Consider the following 21,490-nt stretch of genomic DNA (forward strand, 5'->3'; position numbering starts at 1 on the left):
GTGAGTTTTTTACCTCAGTATCTGTAAGCCAAAGCCAGGAGATGGTGATAAATCCAGAAGTGGTGCCGTGTTTCTATTACACTTTCCCTCTGATTGATTCTCTCCTGGTTTGGCAAATACTGAGGTAAAATACTGACCAAATACTGAACGTGTGCACGTGGTCTTAGGCTTCGATATACATTTCTGTTGTTTTTACAAGATCTTGCAGGCAATATTAGTCTTGTTGCTGAGTTCCTCACCATATGTCATAACTTTTATTTCCACATTAAGCAATTATCACATGTGCAGTTATAACGAGACAGCTGATTAAACGTATGTATAATGTAAGGCACATAACTTCATGTATTCTTATAGATTGCAGCTGTTGTGTGGTCAGCCATAAATGTTTGCCTTGTAAGCAACATTATTATTTGTAACATTAATAACTTCCTTAGGAATATATATGGTACTGTCAATGTGATCTTAGTGTGGCTTCTGTGGTTACAGGTTGATTTATTAAAAAGTCCTTTGAGCAGTTGCCAAACTAATCCTTGACTTGTCAGCTAGAGTTGGACCAGGGTTAATGTGCCAGCGCCATCAGCAGGGGGCAGTGAGGTCTGGCTCCTCTTATCACCCCTTACAACACTATAGCAAAGGTCACCAGACCAGAGGCAATGTCTGCTCCATGCCTCATGCAAGGGGCTGCCATGTCACCTGAACACACCACAATATCTGTACTTTTACCAGATCCAGTTTGCAGTGTGTTCAGGTCACAGAAGGGTGACGGACCCCCATAATGCCAGGGCTTGGGATATCTGCTTCAACGTTCTGTGATGCATTATTCAAGTCTCAGAGCGGTGTTCAGTAAATGTATTCTAAAATATGTCTATTCTGGAAAAACTGGATGACAGCAGCTATAGCTACCAATACAGAGAATTGCATTTTTAATAACGTGATGGACGATTTCTTGTTACTTTTCAATTTTTGTTTTAGGTATACTGTACACAGGTGTGTGTGTGTGTGTGTATGTGTATATATATATATATATATACACACACACTCACACACATTCTTTATATAAGCACTATACATATATATACACACATACATATACACTAGAAATCCACTGTTCCCTTACAGTGTATTATCATTTTGGAGTCATCACACTTAGAATACACATCTGAATTAAAAAAAAAGAGCCATACAAATCTGAAAATAAATCTGTCAATTTTTCCTAATGATACGAAAGACTGTCATGGAAGCCATCAGCCCCTTCTAATATTAGTGGTACAGTGCACTAGGAATGTTATTCTGTAGCAGACTGTATATATCAGGACCAAGAACCAGGGAGTGTAAAGGTTCAGAACACATAACTCTTTCTTGTCTTTTGACCTTTTGCCTAATCTTTTTATGGACTATACACTGAGGAAGATGTTTTTACCACCTCTGGAATAAACCCTGACTTTACCCCCTACCACCTCCCCTTGTACATGGATGTGTAGTATCAGATTGTATCACTAGTTGTTACACAAAGATACAAAGTGCTTCTAAAACAAATAGAACTTGGTTGGAGTAAGAGATGAGGCGTGACAGCAGATCCCCCTGGAGATAGATCTCTCCTCCCTTGTTCAGAAGCTGGATCCCATGGGCAGGGGCCCCTCCATGCCTGGCTTAACCCCTTACACGCTGCACTGCACTTACCGTACTGAAAGGTGAGTCTAGGAATGGCTTCATCTGCAGATTGCACCAGCAGGATAGTGGCCACAGTTTGTCCCAGGAGAAAGAACCATGTCCAAGTCCCCATAGCCAAGCCTGGCAGCTTCCCTGGTGGAATAATCCAAGTGGTGTCTGTTGCTTTCCTTACTTTCTTCTCTCAGGATTTGTAATCCAAAGTGGAGTGGATGTGGAGCACAGTGTGTAAGTGAAGGTTCCAAAGTTTCCAGTGCTGAGTCTCTGCTCCCGCCCAGCAGAGCTCTCCTGCTGTCCTCAGGCCTCCTCCAGCCTCTCCTCCTCCTCCTCCTCCTCCTCACTGCTACTCACAGACCTGTCACAGAGCAAGAGAAGGAAAAAAAGAAAGGGAGCTTTAAAAATACTCAGCAAAGTCATTGGCCAAGAAGAGAAAGAGGTGAGGTTTCCTGTAGACCACAACACTGCAGTGCTTGCTGCCATGAACACTCAGGATAGCAGTAATGTCATCATCACCTCTGGATAATAGGAGAACATATTACAAAGGTGGATTTCATATGGATTTTGGCTTCTTGATTTCTTCTAAGGGCTCGTGCATATGGCCGTATTTTTGTTCCAAGTGTGATCCGACAAAACATCAAATGCGACCGATGTTATTTTATGGGGCTATGCAAGTCAGATTTTTTTCCTTGGACCCAGCCAGTCTGGGGAAAAAAAATGGCTGCACGTCAGAACTTGATTTGATATTTGGATCGCACTCAGCCATGCAAGTCAATGAGTCCGTGGAAACCATCTGACTGCACTTGGAAGACATCTGAGTGCAGGCCAATTATCACAGAGTGACAGAATGGAGAAGATGGAGAGAGAATTGCATCACACTATGCTCACACTGATCTCGGATGAGAGAATACACGGTCATGTGCACCTAGCCTTAGGGTATGTGCACACGCTGCGGATTCCGCTGCGTTTCCGCAGCGTTTTTGGCCGCTGTGGTGTACAGTACCATTCAAATGAATGGTACAAAAAAAAACGCTGTGTAGACGTTGCGGAAAAATCCGCGCGGATTTGCTGCGGTTTTGAAACCGCAGAAAGAAGTGACATGTCAATTCTTTCTGCGGAATCCGCAGCGGGTTCTTAGCTCCACCATTGTGGAGATGGTGAATCCGCAGGACCAAACCACAGTCAAAACCGCAGATAATCCGCAGGTCTTTTGACCTGCGGTTTATCTGCGGTTTTTGCAAAATCCGTGCGGATTAATCCGCAGCGGATTCCGCAGCGTCTGCACACACCCTTAGGCTCCTTAACAACTCACATTATATTGCACAGTATATTTTGTCTGTATGCAGTATTAGGCTGGAGTCACACTAGCGAATGGCATCGGATGCGATATGCTATTGACCCTCGGCTCCTGCTTTGCTGCGAGCATGATCCAACTGTCCCGCTACTGGGCGCCGATCCTCTTGCACAGATAGTATCGGAGCACAGCTGCCGTGGAGGCGGAGAAAGCAATTTCTCCATCTCCTCCTCTGCTGGCGTATATTGCACTGCACTCGGGTGCAGTGCGTTGTGTCACTCGTACCCACAGACTTATATGGGTGCAAGTGAGCAGAGTCTCGCTGCCAAGTGCAGCATATGCTGATATTGTTCCCGCATGCAGATTTATCATAAGCAAATAATCGCAGATGTGATCTGCACCAGAGAATAACACCTGGTCAAGTGCATTGCAACGTTTCATCACATAGCACTGGGCTGTATTGTTCGGTAGTGTGACTCCAGCCTTACACCTAGGCTCAGACTGGCCCACAGGGGTATAGGTAAATCCCTGGAGGGCCGCTCCACCACCTCCCGATATGAGCAATAGTTGGCACAATACATTGGATTCACTATGTCCAGATGTAGGCAGCATCTCATCATTCATTTACCAAACAACCGAGTTTCATATCCTATGGAATCACATGTAAATTTACAAATGAGGGGAATGTTTACATGTAGCTGAACAGTGCGTCCCCAGAGTCAATGTTCCTGGTGGGCTCCTGGCACTCCAGTCCAACACTGATTGCACCACAAAATAAAAATCAAATTCACTTATCTGCGATCCTATAAGAAAACATTACGCTGTGATTCCACTTGATTATATTACCTGCTCATGATTTATCTCTGTGGAGCACTAGACTATGGGCATATTAACATTGCTGATTTTCAATATAAATCGGACCACACGCTGACCTAAGTCAATGGCCCCAACCAGGTGAACAATTTTAAAATCTGAAAAAAGGCAGAGTAATAACAAACTTAAAAGCATGCAAACTCAGATTCCAAGTGAATGGAGATAAACATGCACATCTGATTTATAAATATATATATATAATTTTATATGAACAGATGACAAAAACAGATACGATACACAAGTGGTAAGGACCAAAAGACGGACCTTACATGGACATGCATGCTGCCGACCAACGCTTTCAAAATGGATTAATAATGCAACATTGTTCAAGATGGAAATTTAATTATTTTGAAAATAGTAATTTGAATAAACCCTAAAGTCTCCCATACACATTGGACTAAAGTCGGCTGAATCCACTGATATAGTAGGTTTGGTCCACGTTTGTTTGGGGGTGCCAATGCCGACCAACTGATGGTCAGGAAAGATGTCTATCGCATGTCCAATGTCGGAGTGCTGATCAGTATCACATTATTCATCCTGAGATAAGCCACCGTCCGTCATGTCAGATGGCAGCTTTCTCATAATGGACACAGGACTGCTCATTTGTGCGGGTGTTCCTGTGCATGGGAGACTCAGCCAAATGATCGGCCAAAGCATTGTGTGGCTGACAGCCATCTAAGGCTAGTTTCACACTAGCGTTTTTGAGCGCAGCGACGGCCTGCGCACGGCCGCCGCTAAGCCCCGCCCCCTGCCGCGCCTCCGCCGGTAGCTCCCGTCCTGCATCCCCGTATCTTTCCAAATTATGAACACATCGTCGATGTGTGGAAAGGAGACAAGGAGGGGTTCAGTAATTTTGAGGTTGATAGACATAAGCTATCATTCCTAGACATCAGCATTGAAAGAGGAGAGAATGGTCGATTGATAACTAAAACCTTTAGAAAACCCACCTCCTCAAACTCTCTACTGAGATGGGATTCCAGTCACCCAGCCCCACTTAGAAGAGGCATCCCAAAGGGGCAGTACCTACGAATGAAAAGAAATTGCTCTAATCACAGAGATTTCAGAGAACAAGCTGATGATTTGAGATCTTGGTTTTTGGAGCGTGGATATCCAGATGATATCCTCAAGGAGGCATATAAGACCACTGTAGTCAGAGATAGAAAGGAGCTATTAATCCCAAAACAGAAAAACACAGACGAAGGAACGATCAGATTTATAACAAAATACTCTAATGGATCCAACGACTTGAGGGAAATTATGAAACGGCATTGGCCAATTCTCCTCATGGATCAAGACCTTTTAGGGATCATACCTAGTACCCCACAAATTACGTTTAGAAAGGGTCGTTCCATCAAGGATAGATTAGTCCGTAGCCATTTTTCCTTAAATACTAATACTAGACCTACCTGGTTGGGTACACAACCTAAAGGATGTTACAAGTGTGGCAACTGCAAATACTGTGCATCAATTACACAGGACACCATTTTTCGTAGTAGTGTCACAAGAAGAACTTTTCCTATACAACAGTTTATCAATTGCAGATCGGTTGGAGTTGTGTATAAGATTACCTGCAGATGTAATTTAGAATATGTTGGGAAAACCAAGAGAGAGCTCAGAGTGCGAGTGGGAGAACATCACAGGGACATCATAAATAAACGAGACACACCAGTGGCGAATCACATCAACCAGGCCCACAACGGAGATGTTAAGGCTGTCAGTTTCATAGGCATTGAAAAAGTCCCAAAAAATCAAAGAGGAGGTGATTGGGATAAGTGAATCCTTCAGAGAGAAACTTTCTGGATCTTCTCACTACGAACAGTACATCCCAAGGGACTTAATGAACTTCTTACCTATTCTTCCTTCTTGTAGGGAGTACTTTAATAGGGCCATCAAAGTACAGGGAGAGCTGCCGTCGAGTGGGGGCGCCACTTGCGCAGGAATTAGGGTGCCAACCTCCGCGTTAGGCAGGTGACATATAGAGAGGGTATAACAGGGTAAGTTCTAGTGAGCACCCTTCTCTATCCTTCCCAAAAAAGGTCCGTGGTGCCCAGTATATACCATGCAACACCTATTAATCAATTGACATTTGACTATATATTTTTTCTGAAAATTTAATCATACGTTTTGTACCTTGAATATGGTGTAAAAAAATGTTTTGGACTCAGGAATGCACTGAAAATGTCCCTTGTTTGGGTTTATCAGCAAAAAATAGAAAATGCTTTTGCTGATCTCCTGTAATTATACACGTCTCTAAGTCCCCGATATTTGTTTTATCTAAATGGGAATAGATGTATAATTTTTTCAGCCCGAACCCCTTACTATAGAATGAGACGCCTGACGCCTTATAGATATGTACAACAGCGTCAGGTTGCTATGGGCACGGGCAAGTCACATGAATGCGATGTGTTTACATCGCTGTCTATACCGGATGTGACGCTATCGATATCCAGACAAACCCAGGAAGTGGGGCATGTGATCTGGTCAATGCGCGTCACCGGATGTGATGTTTTCGCCCCTTAGACATGCCCAGGAAGTGGGGCAGGAGAGGTGTCTAGGGGCCTGAGTAAGATGGAAACCGGAAGTGCCAACCCCGGCGTCCGGAAATAGGGATAGACCGCGGGACTTCTGAATGTATAAAAGATAATGAGAGCGCGATATGGCGCGCAATGCCACTGGACTACATGCCACTACTCCCCTGATGAATTGGTGGTAGATGAAACGCGTTGGGAGATATACAGAGGGAATCGAGCTACCCAGCAATTTACTGATATGTGTAGCCCCCTAGCTGTGAGCAATATTCGGATATCGCCATGGAAAGCAACGATATCTGAGATAAGTACATGATTTATTTATACTCTAGAAAGGTGATTTGTGGTTGGTAACCTAAAGGAGACTCTATACATCTCCTTTCTGAGAGTGTTTGATATATGCATAGTGGCTCACACTCTATTTTTATTTATGTCCTATATGGACTTTATTAGAGCCTAGAAAATATCAACAACCATTAAAGGACAATATACATGTGGGGCTATAGGCCATCTTTATATTTGGATTTTGGGACTGAGGCCCGATACGTATGCAACACCAAGAGGCTGTTGTTAATAAGGCATAATATGCTATAACGAGTGCCCCATTGTCCTATATGTGTGATTTCAGGCGGCATTTAACTATGTTTTAATCACTTCAGCACGAGCACTTTGTATGGCACTTTTTGTTGATTTATGTTTTTAAAGGTTGATTAAAAGTTAAGTTATAGTTAAACTGGTCCGTACCAATCTGCTACTAAATACATATCTCGTCATTGGTAGATATACCCCTGCTATTATTAACTCCATGATGAGCTATTAGACTGTATAGGGCCCACACACTGTTCTACCCCGGGGCCCTCATCTGTCCGTGTCTGAATCTACAGTATATAATGTGCATACTTGATGTAACAAGTTTGGGTCTATAGTAATGTTGTGTGATTTGCTAAGGCTATGTGCACACGTTGCTGATTCTGCTGTGGATCCGCAGCGTTTCAGGCTCTGCGGGTCCGCAGCAGGTTTAGGTGCGTTGTACATGACGTTGGTATTCTCAAGTGGTTTTCCTCAGGGGAGACCAAGCATCTTGACTTTCCCCAGTTACCCCTGCGTGACCATGAAAACCCCCACCCCTTCATCGGCGCCAACTAAGACACGGACACGAGTATTTTCCAAAACCAATTTCCACTGACTTCATGGACTCCCCCCTCCTCCAAAACCGCCACAACGAGGGGGCCTTGAACACCTCAATGACCCGAGACTCCCCCAACCCGCCATGCGACAGCCCTCTCTATACCGTCCTGAAGGTCGAGGGCCCAAATATCAGAACCCACTGCATTTAAATGGATCCCGTCCGCCAACCAAAAATCACCCTCGCCCCTTTTCCAAGTCGAAATGCCGCACGGCAAGTCCCCCATTCTTAACAATAAAAGCAGACACTGCTCTGTTAACTTTTATCCTGGCCCGATTAACCTTCTCCAATGATCTCATAGACCACCAACGCCTTCGTGGCACAATCTCAGACCACACAATAGTGACCCCCCAGTACATCAACCACAACCTTAAGCAATCCTGCTTAATGTCCTTGACCAACTCCCGAAAGGGCCGAACCGCCAGATCATTACCCCCAGCGAGAATAACGAGAATATCTGGTGCCCGGTCCAACAGGGCGCATTCATGGATCTCCGGCAACACCCTTCGCTACACCAGGCCCCTGAACCCGAGCCACCGCACCATCGCCATGGCCCTGGGAATCCACAGCAGTCTGCCTTCGTTCCTGACATTGGCTCGCAATGCTCCCCAATAAACAAAGGAGTGACCAAAAATGCAGACCAGCAGCGGCTCAGCACCTGAAAAACAAAACGACACTAACAGAAAAATATACTTGCAGCATAAATTTAAAGCCAACCCACTCAAACTCCTGTTCGTCCCATGTTCACGACCAACCAAACCCCCCTCCCTTTTACAAATTAAAGCCGAACGTAACTGCGGCACCGATTAGACCTCCACCCACCAATGCGCTGTATTAAAGAGGGACCTAAACCACATGCTGCCGCCTTGGTCGCCACTCCTATCCTGAATGAATGAGAGGCAAAGCGGGAGTCATCTATCCCCAAACACCGAATGGATTTTTTTAAAAACAGCGCCAAACTGATACCAAGACCAACTGTCCCCGTCTGCGTGGCACAACAAGCAACCGCTCAAATTGGGACAAAGCTCCCAAAAACTCCGCAAGCACTGAACAGGGCACATTAACGAACTAGACATGCCACCCAACACCACCCGGCGGCCTTTCCCGGACTGGTCCGTTTTGGACCGTCGCAGACAGAATTCAACCCCCCTGTGAGGTCAATACCCCATCCCTGGCTAACAAGTCACCCATTGACTCTTTATTGGGAGACACAAGCTCCCCCACCCGCAAAGACCCAAAAAATACAAACAAGAAGGCCAGGCGAAACAACAAACCCTCATATCGATCTGAACAGACCGACTCCAGAACCCGACCCAATTGCTCCAATAGATTAAAAGATACAGGCCGTCTTAAATCGCCCCGCCTCTGAAACGGCGGAAACCTTTTGCCGCCTGTTTGACCAAAAATGTTTTCGTCAAATCCCTGCTCCCGCGCACCCGAAAACCAAAAGACAAACCCGCTAACAAGCGCGTTACCTTTGCATGGGACCAACCCTCCCTCGCACCTCTCCCCAACCAGGACAACAACATTCTCTCCTGATCAAGCCCGGCCCAACTGGTTTGGCCGGCCGTAAGGACCTCTTCCCACATCAGCCACACTGCCGGGTAAGCCTCCTAAGTTTTTGGTGCTAGTGACGATTCAATCAGCGACTCTGCGGCCAGTAAACCACCCTCCACAGCTCCTCCGGACAAGTTAGACCCTCGATGTCTGCTTCCGGAGCCAAAGAACGAAAACGATCCCACTGCGAACGAGAGAGAGAGTCAGCTATCTCGTTCCTCACGCCGGGCACGTGCGTCGCGGTTACATGGGCATTAAAAGACAAACACAATAGCACTAATTGCGGTAAAACTCGAACAACTGGAGGGGACGACGTAGTAAGATCATTAATCACGCTCACAACGCCCATGTTGTCGCAATTAAAACGAACCTGCCGGTTCCTGAAATCCTGCCCCCACAAATGCACCGCCACCAGTATCGGAAAAATCTCCAACAATGATGTTGCGCACCATACAGTCTGAAACCCACGTGTCAGGCCATTGAGCCGCACACCATTGCTCTCTGAAATAGGCACCAAAACCGATCCCGCCAGCCGCGTCCGTAAACAAATCCAATGCATCGTTACCTACCACCTTCGCCATTACCAAAGAGCGACTGTTGTACTCCAAAAAGGACTCCCAGTCCGCCAAATAGGCCCTGAGCTCCGACGACAACCTAACAAAATGGTGGGGAGCCCGAATCCCCGCAGCAGCGCTAGCCAGCCTACGCGAAAAAACTTGACCCATCGGCACAACCCGACAAGCGAAGTTAAGCTTCCCCAACAGCGACTGAAGATCTCTCAACTATATTTTCCTCAAACGACGCCCTGGGACCACTTCAGACGTCAAATCCACTAGCTTGTCCTCAGGCAACCTGAATTCCCATTCAACTGTATCGATGATGATCCCCAGAAAACGCAAACACGTGCTAGGGCCCTCCGTTTTTCCGGGCACCAACGGGACAACTAAATGATCAGCCACCCACTCAATGGCTTTCAAAATCCTGAAACAACGTGACGAATCCGCCGGACCAACACACAAAAAGTCGTCTAAATAATGAATAACTGACCCACTCGAGAAAGGAACTAAACGCCTCAAAATACGCAGAGGACAGCGAACAACCCATAGGTAAACACCTATCCACAAAAAACCTGCCTTCCCAAAAATAGCCCAGCAGCTTCACGCTTTCGGGGTGAACCGGTAATAGACGAAAAGTGGATTCAACATCAGTTTTTGCCATAAGGGCACCGCGACCACATTTTCGCACCCACCGAGCTGCCTCGTAAAAATGAAGAGTATACCACCGAACAAATCTTCGGATCAATGCCATCGTTAACCGACCTCCCACGTGAGTAGGACAAATGTTGAATGAGCCAAAACTTATTCGGCTCCTTCTTCGGCACCATCCCCAAACGGGAAACCACGAAATCTGGAAAAGGAGGGGAAACGAAAGGGCCAGCCATGCGGCCCAACGAAACTTCCTTTCTTAGTTTCTCAGAAACAACTGCGGAATGCTCCAAGACTGAGCGCAAATTTTTTAAAACTAACGGGATTTCAAACGGAGGACCTGGAATACGAAAACCCTCCTTAAAACCTGTATACAACAACCCTGCTCTTTCCCTATCCTGGTACCTATTTAGATAGGGAACCATCCTTTCCAGATTCACTGGAGTCTCCCCCTTGCAAATTTCCACCCCCAGCTCTGGACTTCCCTTTCTTGAAACACTTTGACACTCCATGTGATGCGCCATTACAATTAGAGCAGAGGTGTTTGAATTTACAATTCGCCCCGAACTTACACTGGCTGTCATTAAACTGCCAGCACACCCCCGCCTTGTACGTTCCTGTCTGCCCTTGACCTCCGCCACCCGTAGAGCTAGAGTTGCCGCTACTCTGGCAGGTGCTTCCAGCCCCCCCATGAAAGGAGCTCCCAAACTTATTTTGAGCTATCACGCGCATCCACAATCTAATATCTTTTTGGTCCCAGCGAATAGCCGGACGCACAGCCTTCCTCTGTCGGAATTGCTCATCGTACCTCAGTCACGCCTGACCACTATACACTCTGTAAGCCTCCCCTATAGCGTCCAGATAACAAAACAGCGCTGAGCAATTGTCAGGGGCCTTTTCCCCAATAACGCTTGCCAAAATGGCAAAAGCTTGTTGCCAATTCACAAACGTCTGAGGAATCAAACGCCACCTGCGCTTTTCCTCCTCCTCCTCCTTCTTGCTATCCTCTTTCTTGCTTTTGTCTAAATTAAACTTCTCAAGAGGCAGCAACGAAAATATTTCCACATACTCATCCTTCCAAATCCGCTCTGAAACCTCTTTTTTTTAAGTGAGCCCCCATCGAACCTTCAAAGCACACGTACACCTCGCCATGCGCCCGATCATCTAAATGCACACGACACTCCTTCTCTTTTTCGGTTTGTACCGACATGGATACTGGCTCGCCGGAGCGGGGGCCCGGCTCTAGACTGCTCTGACCAGACGACCCCCCAACCTGCGACCCGACCCTCGCTGCTATCGGTGACGACCCGACAAAGCCCCGCTCCAAGCGTGACAGCAAACTACGCACATCCGCAAGCATATCACACACTCCCCCAGCAGAACCTAGACCGCTCAACCCAGCCCCCACCCCGACACCACTAGGTTTAGCCAAGGGCCCCCTTTCCACCACTGAGGAAGACAAAAGCGGGTGACAAACAGGGGACATGGATACATACTCACCGACAGCGAGGGGGCTGTGTGCCCTCCAGCCGGAAAGCCTGGATCCCCCGAAGCCTCGTGGACCTTGTGACTCCCGGTGGCGGACTCGCTGCCGCGTTGCTGGCCCCCGAAAATCCCCGCAGCGAGGACCGGGGTGGAAGGCCTGAAACCCTGGAGTGAACCAGGCAGCGGTACCCCAAAAGCTGATGCCTCCTGGCTCCTCCCGCCGGGGGCTCCTGGCGGTGTGCCGTCCTGTCGCACCCGGGCGTCCTGGGCCCCCCACGAAAGCTGGGAGCCCAAAATCGTCCTGCCTCCGACCCTTCTTGCAGCAGGCACCAACCCCGCCATGCTGCCTGGTACTCCCGCTGCAGCCCCAGAGCTGGAAGTTCTGGTCGCCATGTCTGAGGCAGGCACAGACTTGTGCCTCCAACCATCCCGAAGGCTGCCCCAGCGCTGCAGCCCACAGCCGATCAAGGGCCTCTTCTACTCCTGCCATCCCGGTGAGTGGGTGATACTGCTTTGGAGCTGGGAGAGCGGGAACAGAGGGCGGGAACACCCCCGACCCTCACCTAAATACCCCCTGGCTCCCCCTCCCTGTTAACCCCTCCCCCCACTAAGCCCTCCAACCCCCCCGTCATGTTGGCCTCCACCCACGCCTCCTATGGGGGGCTGGGAGGCTTACTCTGGCCATTTCTGTACCATTGTTTTCAATGGTAAACTGAAAAACGCTGTGCACATGCTTCAGATTTTTCCGCTTGAATTTGCTGCTGGTTCAAATTCTTTGTGCGGATTCCGCTGTAGTTTCACACCTTCTCCATTGTAGAGGTGGTAGACCGCAGGGATAAACCTCAGGCTAATCCGCAGGTCTTTTGACCTGAGAATTTACTTGCGGATTTTTACAAATCCTCGCGGAAAAATCCGCAGGACCAAAATCTACGTGTGTACATAGCCTAAGTGTAATTGTACAAACAGCAGCATTTAATAGGATGCAAATGATTCCTTGATGACATAGATCACAGTCTAATGATGGGAGGGCAGAAAATTCATTACAGACAACTGAAAAAAGACTCTTGTTTCCTTATGGCAAACATCACACTTTAGTTGGTCAGATAACAGACATTATAATATATTCATCACAATTGAGTCCTACATTTGGTGTACGTCATAGGAAAACCCTATGCATGCAGACATATTAGTATGGCTCCATTCACCCCATAGGTGTGTCTTTTTGCCTTCCTTGTAGGTTGCCTTCCTTGCAGCACTATGTAATGCTGTAGATAAGCCCCCGATCCGACCTGCAAGAGAAGAAAAATAACTTTTATTATACTCACCCGGGGGCGGTCGGGTCCGGTGGGTGTCGCAGGTCCTGGTCTGGTGCCTCCCATCTTCTTGCAATGCCACCCTCCTGCTTGCTTCATGTCGCGCTCCTGCACAGGTGTACTTCTCTGCCCTGTTGAGGGCAGAGCAGAGTACTGCAGTGCACAGGTGCCGGGAAAGGTCAGAGAGGTCCGGCGCCTGCTCACTGCAGTACTGTCCTCTGCCTTCATCAGGGCAGAGAAGTACACCTGCGCAGGTCTGCAACATGAAGCAAGCAGGAGGACGGCATCGCAAGAAGATGGGAGGCGCCGGACCAGGACATGCGACACCTACCGGACCCGACCGTCCCCAGGTGAGTATGATAAAACTTATTTTTCTTCTCTTGCAGGTCGGATTGGGGCATATATACAGCATTATAGAATGCTGTAGCTAAGCCCTGAAAGGCCGCGGCCATAATTCGTATTGGTCAAACCTGGTGTACACAGAAAGCTGTCAATCAGTGGTGTGGGCGGGGTTATACGGAGCTTCAGATGTAGAGACTGGTTGAGGACCTGTAGTGCCATCACGATCATGTGACCTGCCATGTGACCATGGTGTCACCACAGGCCATGTACTCATTGGCCAGTGCGCCTGTCCTCCTGCAGGGAGCCTCCGAGGGGAAGGGAGAGCTAGAAACCCGGCACCGACCAACCTGAGCTGTGAGATTAGTAGTGCAGCACCCAATGAATGTGCTGCTCCTGGTGATTGTGGCTCCTTTTCTTCTGTCAGCTCCTCCTGCTCTTGTCCGCTGTCACAGCAGAGGAGAGGAGAGGGCAGGGAGGTGTCTGCTGGGAGCAGGAGAAGCTGCAGTTCATAGTGTGGAACATCTCATTCCCTCCAGCATAAAGCAGTGTGTGTATCTGAGGTGTGTGCAGTGCGTGTATCTGAGGTGTGTGCAGTGCGTGTATCTGAGGTGTGCATTGTAAGAAACTCATTGATGGTTACCGGAAGCGGTTGGTCGCAGTTAATTTGGCTAAAGGTTGTGCAACCAAGTATTAGGCTGAGGGTGCCAATACTTTGTCTGGCCCATTTTTGGAGTTTTGTGTGATATGATCAATGTTTTGCTTTTTGCTTCATTCTCTTTTGTGTTTTTTCATTTAAGACAAATTAAATGAAGATAATAATACCAAAGAATTTGTGTTTGCAATCATTTTCAGGAAGAAACTGAGTACTATCTGACAGAACTGCAGGGGTGTCAATACTTTTGGCCACAACTATCTATCTATATATATATATATATATATAATTATATATATAATGTCATGCCCGCCATGTCCGTTATGACTGTCATCATGTCCGCTATGTCTGTTATGCCACATGATCCCTGGAGTAGTGTGCACGTGCACCGAACTATCATGCCCGCCATGTCTGGTATGCCACATGACTCCTGAAGCAGTGTGCACGTGTACTGAATTCTCATGCCCGTTATGTCTCATGCTGCAGGATCCCTGGAAGCAGTGTGCACACGTACCTCGTGACTGTTGTGCTGCAAGATGCCTGGAGCAGTGTGCACGCGCGCCTTACCTCATGGCTGCACGCCTTTGCTAGGTAACCATCCGTCTCTGCTCTGATTCTGCAATCCTCTCTGTATTTCTGGAACCCCTGATCATGTGACCTTTCCTATGTTTCAGCACTGCCTGACCCAGCTAACATCTCAGTGTTTCTGGAGCCCCTAATCATGTGACCTTCTCTATGGTCCAGCCCAGTCTGATCTAGCAACGCTTTCTATGACCCTGGAGGATCTGAACCGGAAGTCCTTCTCTGGTTCTGAACCGGAAGTGCAGGTGCTATGGTGCTATATCAGACCTCCCCTTCCTACGGTTGGGGCCTGAGTATCGTGTTACTTCCCTGCATGGCTGCTTGGTCTGCTCGGTCGCTCCCTGTATTCTGTGCCCCTGCACTCTGCTCTGTAGTGCGTCTCTGCACACGCTCTGTGCTTGTACTCTGCCTCTTGTCTCCTACCTTGTCTTGTGTTTGTCCATTGTGCCATGTTTTGTCCTTGTCATGCTTGGACTTGTAGTCCTTCCAGTGTTCTCTGCCTTGCCTGCTTTGCCATGTCTTGCCTTTGCTATGCTTTGCCTTGTGGTCCTTCCTATGTACTCTGTCTTTGCTTGTTCTTCCTTGCTCTTACCTATGGTGCTCTGTAGCGCCTCCTGGCACACGCACCATTCCTCCTCTCTTACCTTTGGAGCGCTCTTGCACATTTCCAGGCTAGTCTCAAGGCTCTGCCTTGACCCGGCTCTGGGCTTCGGCCTACGCTCCGCTGCTAGCTCTGTTCTCGCTCTGACCTGACTGTGTTTCTGCCTACGTTCCGCTCCTGGTTCCGTACCCTGTCTAGCTTTGCCTTGTTTCTTGCTTTGCCTTGCTTCTTCGTGTGCCCTTTGCATGCGCCTGGCCTTCCTAGCCTCCTGCTTGTGCCTGAGCCATGCCCGCCCTAGTTGTGCCCGCCTGCTTGTGCCTCAGCCGTGCTCGTTGGTCAGTGACAGCTGTGTCTCCTGCTATGCCCCAGCCGGGTTCGCTGGAGTCTTGCCAGCCTGTTTGTGCTGCAGCCCGACCAGCTAGCCAGTGCCCTAGCCGTGCTCTCTGTGCTTCCTTGCACCCACGCTGTCTCTGCACTGTGTTTGCGTGCTCCTCTCTTAGCACGCGCAGGCCCTCACCTGCCCCATGGCATACCTCCCCATGCTTCTGTAAAAGTACGCGCAGGTTTTGCCATGTACCCTGTCATGCCCTCTAGCACGCATAGATCATTTCCTGTACCCTGACCCTGGCGTGCTCCTCTGCATGCGCAGGACCCTGTCTTGTATGTTGAACCTGACCCTGGCGTGCCCCTTGGCACGCGCAGGACTCTGCCTTGTACCTTGAGCTCTGGCGTACTTTGCACGTTGAACCTGGCGTGTCCCTGCAAACCAGGCTCCTTGCCTTGCACCTTGCCCTGGACCCTGGTGTGCACCTAGCATGCACCCTGCCTGGAATCTTGCCTTGCACCTTGGCGTGTTCCCATGTCTGGAGATCTGTCGTGCCTCCTTGCCTGTACCCTGGTTTGCCTGCTGGATTCCCGGAACCTGCCATCACTGCCAGAGATCGTAAGCATGAAGATTACAGCCTGATGCCTTGATCCTTGCCAGCTGTCCGGAGTCCGATGCCATTGTGTCCTTGCCGGTAACCAGGCTTGCATTCTAGCACGTACCATGCCATGGACCTTGGCGTGCCACGCATGCACCTTGCTGTGTTTTGCCTGTTATCACGTTTTGCACCTAGTGTTATCCTGAATTTGTCTTAATGAAGATACCTTGAACTTACATCTTGTCTTGTTTCCTGTTCGTCCCTGGTCGTCAGACACTCACATTTTGTCTTCCTTAAGCCGGCCGTCTGGTGCCAGCAGTCGTGGTGCCTCACCCCCTTGGTCTTGCCCCTGACACTCCCTGTATAGGGGGTGGTTCCTCACAAGGTCAGCTCGCCCTAGGTGGGTGGGTGCCATGACCCAGAGGGTCCACTCTAAAGAAATCGACTCAGCGTAAGCTGACCTCGTCACAATATTTATACACACACACAGCTCTGGAAAAAATGAAGAGACCACTTCCAAATGTTCAGTTTGTCTGATTTTTCTCTTGATGGGTATATTTTTGAGTAAAATGTAAAATGTCTCTGAATCTCCAAGCATTAAATTTTGGGGGTTTTTTTCTGAAAAGGAAAAATGGTCGAAATTACAATACAACCCAGTGCTTTCAGACCTCAAATAATAAAAAAATACAGCAAAAAAGGCAGAGATGCTTGCCTGCCAAGGCCTCCAAACAAATGCACTATCAGGATGCAGTGGACCCATATAGTTAAGTGCTATTGCTGTTTAGTGTTAGGGACTCGTGGGGATCCGTGATGAGGATTACGAGCTTACATATTTTGGCCAAAATATCAACTAATACTTCACATTTTTTAATGTGGGGTTTTTTGCACTTTTTTATTCGGGGGGCAGCTGGGCCCATTTGGTCTTGTAAACTGTGGTGTCTGTTCACATGGGATGCATCTTGATAGCGCCGGGCAGCCCGCCTGATCTAATAGAAGGGCGTAACTAATAGGCTGTTAACCTGGATGCTGTGCATTGCCATAGAGTGAACAGTGCCACATACAAATCTTCATTGTGCATTTATATACCAAGCAGCCGCCCCCTCCATGGATTGGTAGGATGTGAGCGGTTGTCTCATCGGTATTCTTGCACCTGTGTTGCCGCCATCTTAACTATATGGTTCCACTGCATCCTGATAGTGCATTTGTTTGGAGGCCTTGGCAGGTAAGCATCTCTGCCTTTTTTGCTGTACTTTTGGAGGATTTTCAAGTCCTTTTTTGTGCTATTGCTGTTTAGTGTTACAGACCTCAAATAATGCAAAGAAAACAAGATAATAATTATATATATAATTTTGTTTGCATTAGTCTAACTTAAATATATGTTATTAGTATATGTAGATGGATGGGTATAGACACACAGTGACAGTGTGTGTGTCATGCACATTTTTAAATACCGGCTGCACAGACAAGAGTTCATCTATATAAACATGTTGACAATCGTCCAGCGAACGAGCAAAATGCTACTTATTCATCGGGTGTTTGGATTGTTTATGGCAGAACATAAATCATTGTTCTCGGCAGCACATCGCTGGTGTAAGCTGCAGATATGCTGCTAATCAGAGCTGTGGAGCCAGGAAGCCAAACCTTCAACTCTGACTCCTCAACTTCCCTGACTCCCGACTCCACAGCACTGGTCACTACTGAGCATGTACATAAAGTGCAGCACAGATTCTTCTCAGCTACGGCTCCACAGCACTGCCCCCTACAGAGCATGTACATAAAGTGCAGCACAGATTCAGCTCCACTACAACTCCACAGCACTGCCCCTACAGAGCATGTACATAAAGTGCAGCACAGATTCATCTCAACTATGACTCCACAGCACTGCCCCCTACAGAGCATGTACATAAAGTGCAGCACAGATTCAGCTCCACTACAACTCCACAGCACTGCCCCTACAGAGCATGTACATAAAGTGCAGCACAGATTCATCTCAACTATGACTCCACAGCACTGCCCCCTACAGAGCATGTACATAAAGTGCAGCACAGATTCTTCTCAGCTACGGCTCCACAGCACTGCCCCCTACAGAGCATGTACATAAAGTGCAGCACAGATTCAGCTCCACTACAACTCCACAGCACTGCCCCTACAGAGCATGTACATAAAGTGCAGCACAGATTCATCTCAACTATGACTCCACAGCACTGCCCCCTACAGAGCATGTACATAAAGTGCAGCACAGATTCTTCTCAGCTACGGCTCCACAGCACTGCCCCCTACAGAGCATGTACATAAAGTGCAGCACAGATTCTTCTCAGCTACGGCTCCACAGCACTGCCCCCTACAGAGCATGTACATAAAGTGCAGCACAGATTCAGCTCCACTACAACTCCACAGCACTGCCCCTACAGAGCATGTACATAAAGTGCAGCACAGATTCATCTCAACTATGACTCCACAGCACTGCCCCCTACAGAGCATGTACATAAAGTGCAGCACAGATTCTTCTCAACTATGACTCCACAGCACTGCCCCCTACAGAGCATGTACATAAAGTGCAGCACAGATTCTTCTCAGCTACGGCTCCACAGCACTGCCCCCTACAGAGCATGTACATAAAGTGCAGCACAGATTCAGCTCCACTACAACTCCACAGCACTGCCCCTACAGAGCATGTACATAAAGTGCAGCACAGATTCATCTCAACTATGACTCCACAGCACTGCCCCCTACAGAGCATGTACATAAAGTGCAGCACAGATTCTTCTCAGCTACGGCTCCACAGCACTGCCCCCTACAGAGCATGTACATAAAGTGCAGCACAGATTCTTCTCAGCTACGGCTCCACAGCACTGCCCCCTACAGAGCATGTACATAAAGTGCAGCACAGATTCAGCTCCACTACAACTCCACAGCACTGCCCCTACAGAGCATGTACATAAAGTGCAGCACAGATTCATCTCAACTATGACTCCACAGCACTGCCCCCTACAGAGCATGTACATAAAGTGCAGCACAGATTCTTCTCAGCTACGGCTCCACAGCACTGCCCCCTACAGAGCATGTACATAAAGTGCAGCACAGATTCTTCTCAGCTACGGCTCCACAGCACTGGTCACTACTGAGCATGTACATAAAGTGCAGCACAGATTCATCTCAACTATGACTCCACAGCACTGCCCCCTACAGAGCATGTACATAAAGTGCAGCACAGATTCAGCTCCACTACAACTCCACAGCACTGCCCCCTACAGAGCATGTACATAAAGTGCAGCACAGATTCTTCTCAGCTACAGCTACACAGCACTGGTCACTACAGACCATGTACATAAAGTGCAGGACAGATTCTTCTCAGCTAAAAGCCGAGATCCTTAGATTACGAACAGAACTGACATTTATTGGACATTTCATAACTTTCCTAAATTACTATGAAAAAATTACTTCACATCCTACACGCAATGTATTATATGTAGAGATGGGCGAACCCGAACAGTAAAGTTCGGCATCCGTACCGATCACCTACTGTTCGGGCACGGACACTGAACACGGAATTCACCAGGAAGTCCGTGTTACTGTCCAGGCAGAGAACCACTGGTGACTGAGCTGCTGCGAGCGCAGCGTCAGTGATAGGCGGTGACGTCATCGAGGTTACCAGGCTGCGCCCGCAGCAGTTTAGTCACCAGTGGTTCTAAGCCTGGATGGTCGCATCTTGGCACTGTCCAGGTTGAAAACTATTCATCCCCCCCAGACATGGATTATGGCATGGGACAGAAAGAATGACAGGTGAGGGATATTGTTAATTTTTACTTTAGTTTTATTACAGGAGAACGAGGCCTTCAGTGGAATAGGCGTTAGGTGAGTATAACTGTGTTTGTTATTTTTAAATAAAAATGGAAAACTGTGTGTTTAATCTTATTTCTTATAAATGACTTTATTCTGGCTGTGTCTTTATTTACCATGTAACTATAGGATTAGTAACGGATATGTGTCGGCCGTGGGCTTGATGTCACCGGACAATACAAAGGTGACATCAACCCCACAAATAGAAACCCTATTTGCCACCGCTACATGGCAAGTGGGAAGAGCCACACAAAGCGCCAGAATTGGCGCATCTAATAGACGTGCCTTTTCAGGCAGCTGCAGGCTGCTATTTTTAGGCTGGGGGGGCAATATCCACTCCTTACGAGCCTGAGAATACCAGCCCCAGCTGTCTGCTTTAGCAAGGCTGGTTGTCAAAAATGGGGGGGACCCCACGCTGTTTTTTTAAATTATATAAATAATTTAAAAAAACAGAGTGGGGACCTGTCTATTCTTGATAGCTTCAGCAAGGTTGGTTAACAGCTGAGGGTTGCCTGGCTGAGTTGAGCGACTTTTGGTTTTTTAGGGTCGCGTTTCGTTTCGTGAAACCCGACTTTTCCAAAAGTCGGGTCGAGCAAGATCGTCCGATTATAGGGAAAAGTCGGGGTCGTCCCGAAACACGAAACCCAATGTAAGTCAATGGGGAATAAAAGTCGGCAGTGAGAGGAGGACAGGAAACACACCTACAGTGCCCATTTGAATGCCAAAAGCATCAATTCTTCTTACTTAAGCTTGTCAACCTTAATTAACTTCATAATACAAGTTACGCACTGAAAAATGGGGGTCATTTGGCTAAATTTGTGGGGGGGGAGGGCTGGCTGCAGGTTTTCATGTGCCCTGGGCGAAAAAGCGCCCCTTTAACACATACCACAACTCATCATGCTCCGATACGGCAGAGAAATAGCGGTATAGTACAATGAAAAATACCTCACTTTTTACATCTCATGACGAGGCCCATCTATTTCTCCATACAAAATCATTGGTCCCATATAATGTTTGAAACAGTATATGATGATCTCCACATAATGCTACAGTATATGTTGGTCCCCATGGATGAAGCTCCACTGTCTTATGGGCCCAAATAATGCTCCAAACATAATGGGCCCCATTTCTAATGCTCTAGTGTATAATGGGCCCTGTAAATGCTGCTCCAGTGTCTGATGTCCACCTTTGGAATGTTCCAGTGTATGGTGGGCCCCATCTATCATTCTCCAGAGTATAGTGCTCCCCAAAAATTGCTGTCCCAACATTGAAAACAATCAAATAAGTCTCCTCGCTTGGGAATCCCTGTACTTGTCTGGACAGGTGCTGTAGCTTGCTTAACAGCTCGCCAGCCGTTCTCACGCCCAGTATGGATTGCACGTGATTGCACAAAGGTTAGAAAGGGTACCGTATCCCTGGATAACATGTATGGATAGCGTACACA

At 47.9% G+C, this 21,490-nt stretch overlaps 1 protein-coding gene and 1 long non-coding RNA gene across 3 annotated transcripts in view; one reads left to right on the forward strand and one right to left on the reverse strand.

Moving 5' to 3' along the window:
• The window catches only part of SEMA4B (semaphorin 4B), a 404,475-nt gene that overhangs the window by 83,809 nt on the left and 299,176 nt on the right, over window positions 1-21,490 (reverse strand). Inside the window, exons 1-2 of one of the 2 annotated variants that reach the window (XM_073568652.1) lie at window positions 14,668-14,785; window positions 1,681-2,023 (exon numbers count right to left, since the gene is read on the reverse strand). In XM_073568652.1, coding sequence (XP_073424753.1) covers window positions 1,681-1,783 — 103 coding nt within the window. In that variant the 5' untranslated portion in view covers window positions 1,784-2,023; window positions 14,668-14,785. Of the gene's footprint in view, window positions 1-1,680; window positions 2,024-14,667; window positions 14,786-21,490 lie in introns of those variants that run through there. The other variant, XM_073568651.1, reaches the window with a different exon arrangement.
• LOC141084158 (uncharacterized) lies at window positions 1,148-16,442 on the forward strand. The gene is made up of 3 exons (XR_012230940.1): window positions 1,148-1,691; window positions 14,587-14,691; window positions 14,775-16,442. It is a non-coding gene; the product is annotated as an uncharacterized lncRNA (long non-coding RNA).

This window comes from Dendrobates tinctorius, unplaced genomic scaffold (assembly GCF_039654945.1).
Source record: "Dendrobates tinctorius isolate UK_male_01 unplaced genomic scaffold, ASM3965494v1 ptg000022l, whole genome shotgun sequence".
Lineage (NCBI taxonomy): Eukaryota > Metazoa > Chordata > Amphibia > Anura > Dendrobatidae > Dendrobates > Dendrobates tinctorius.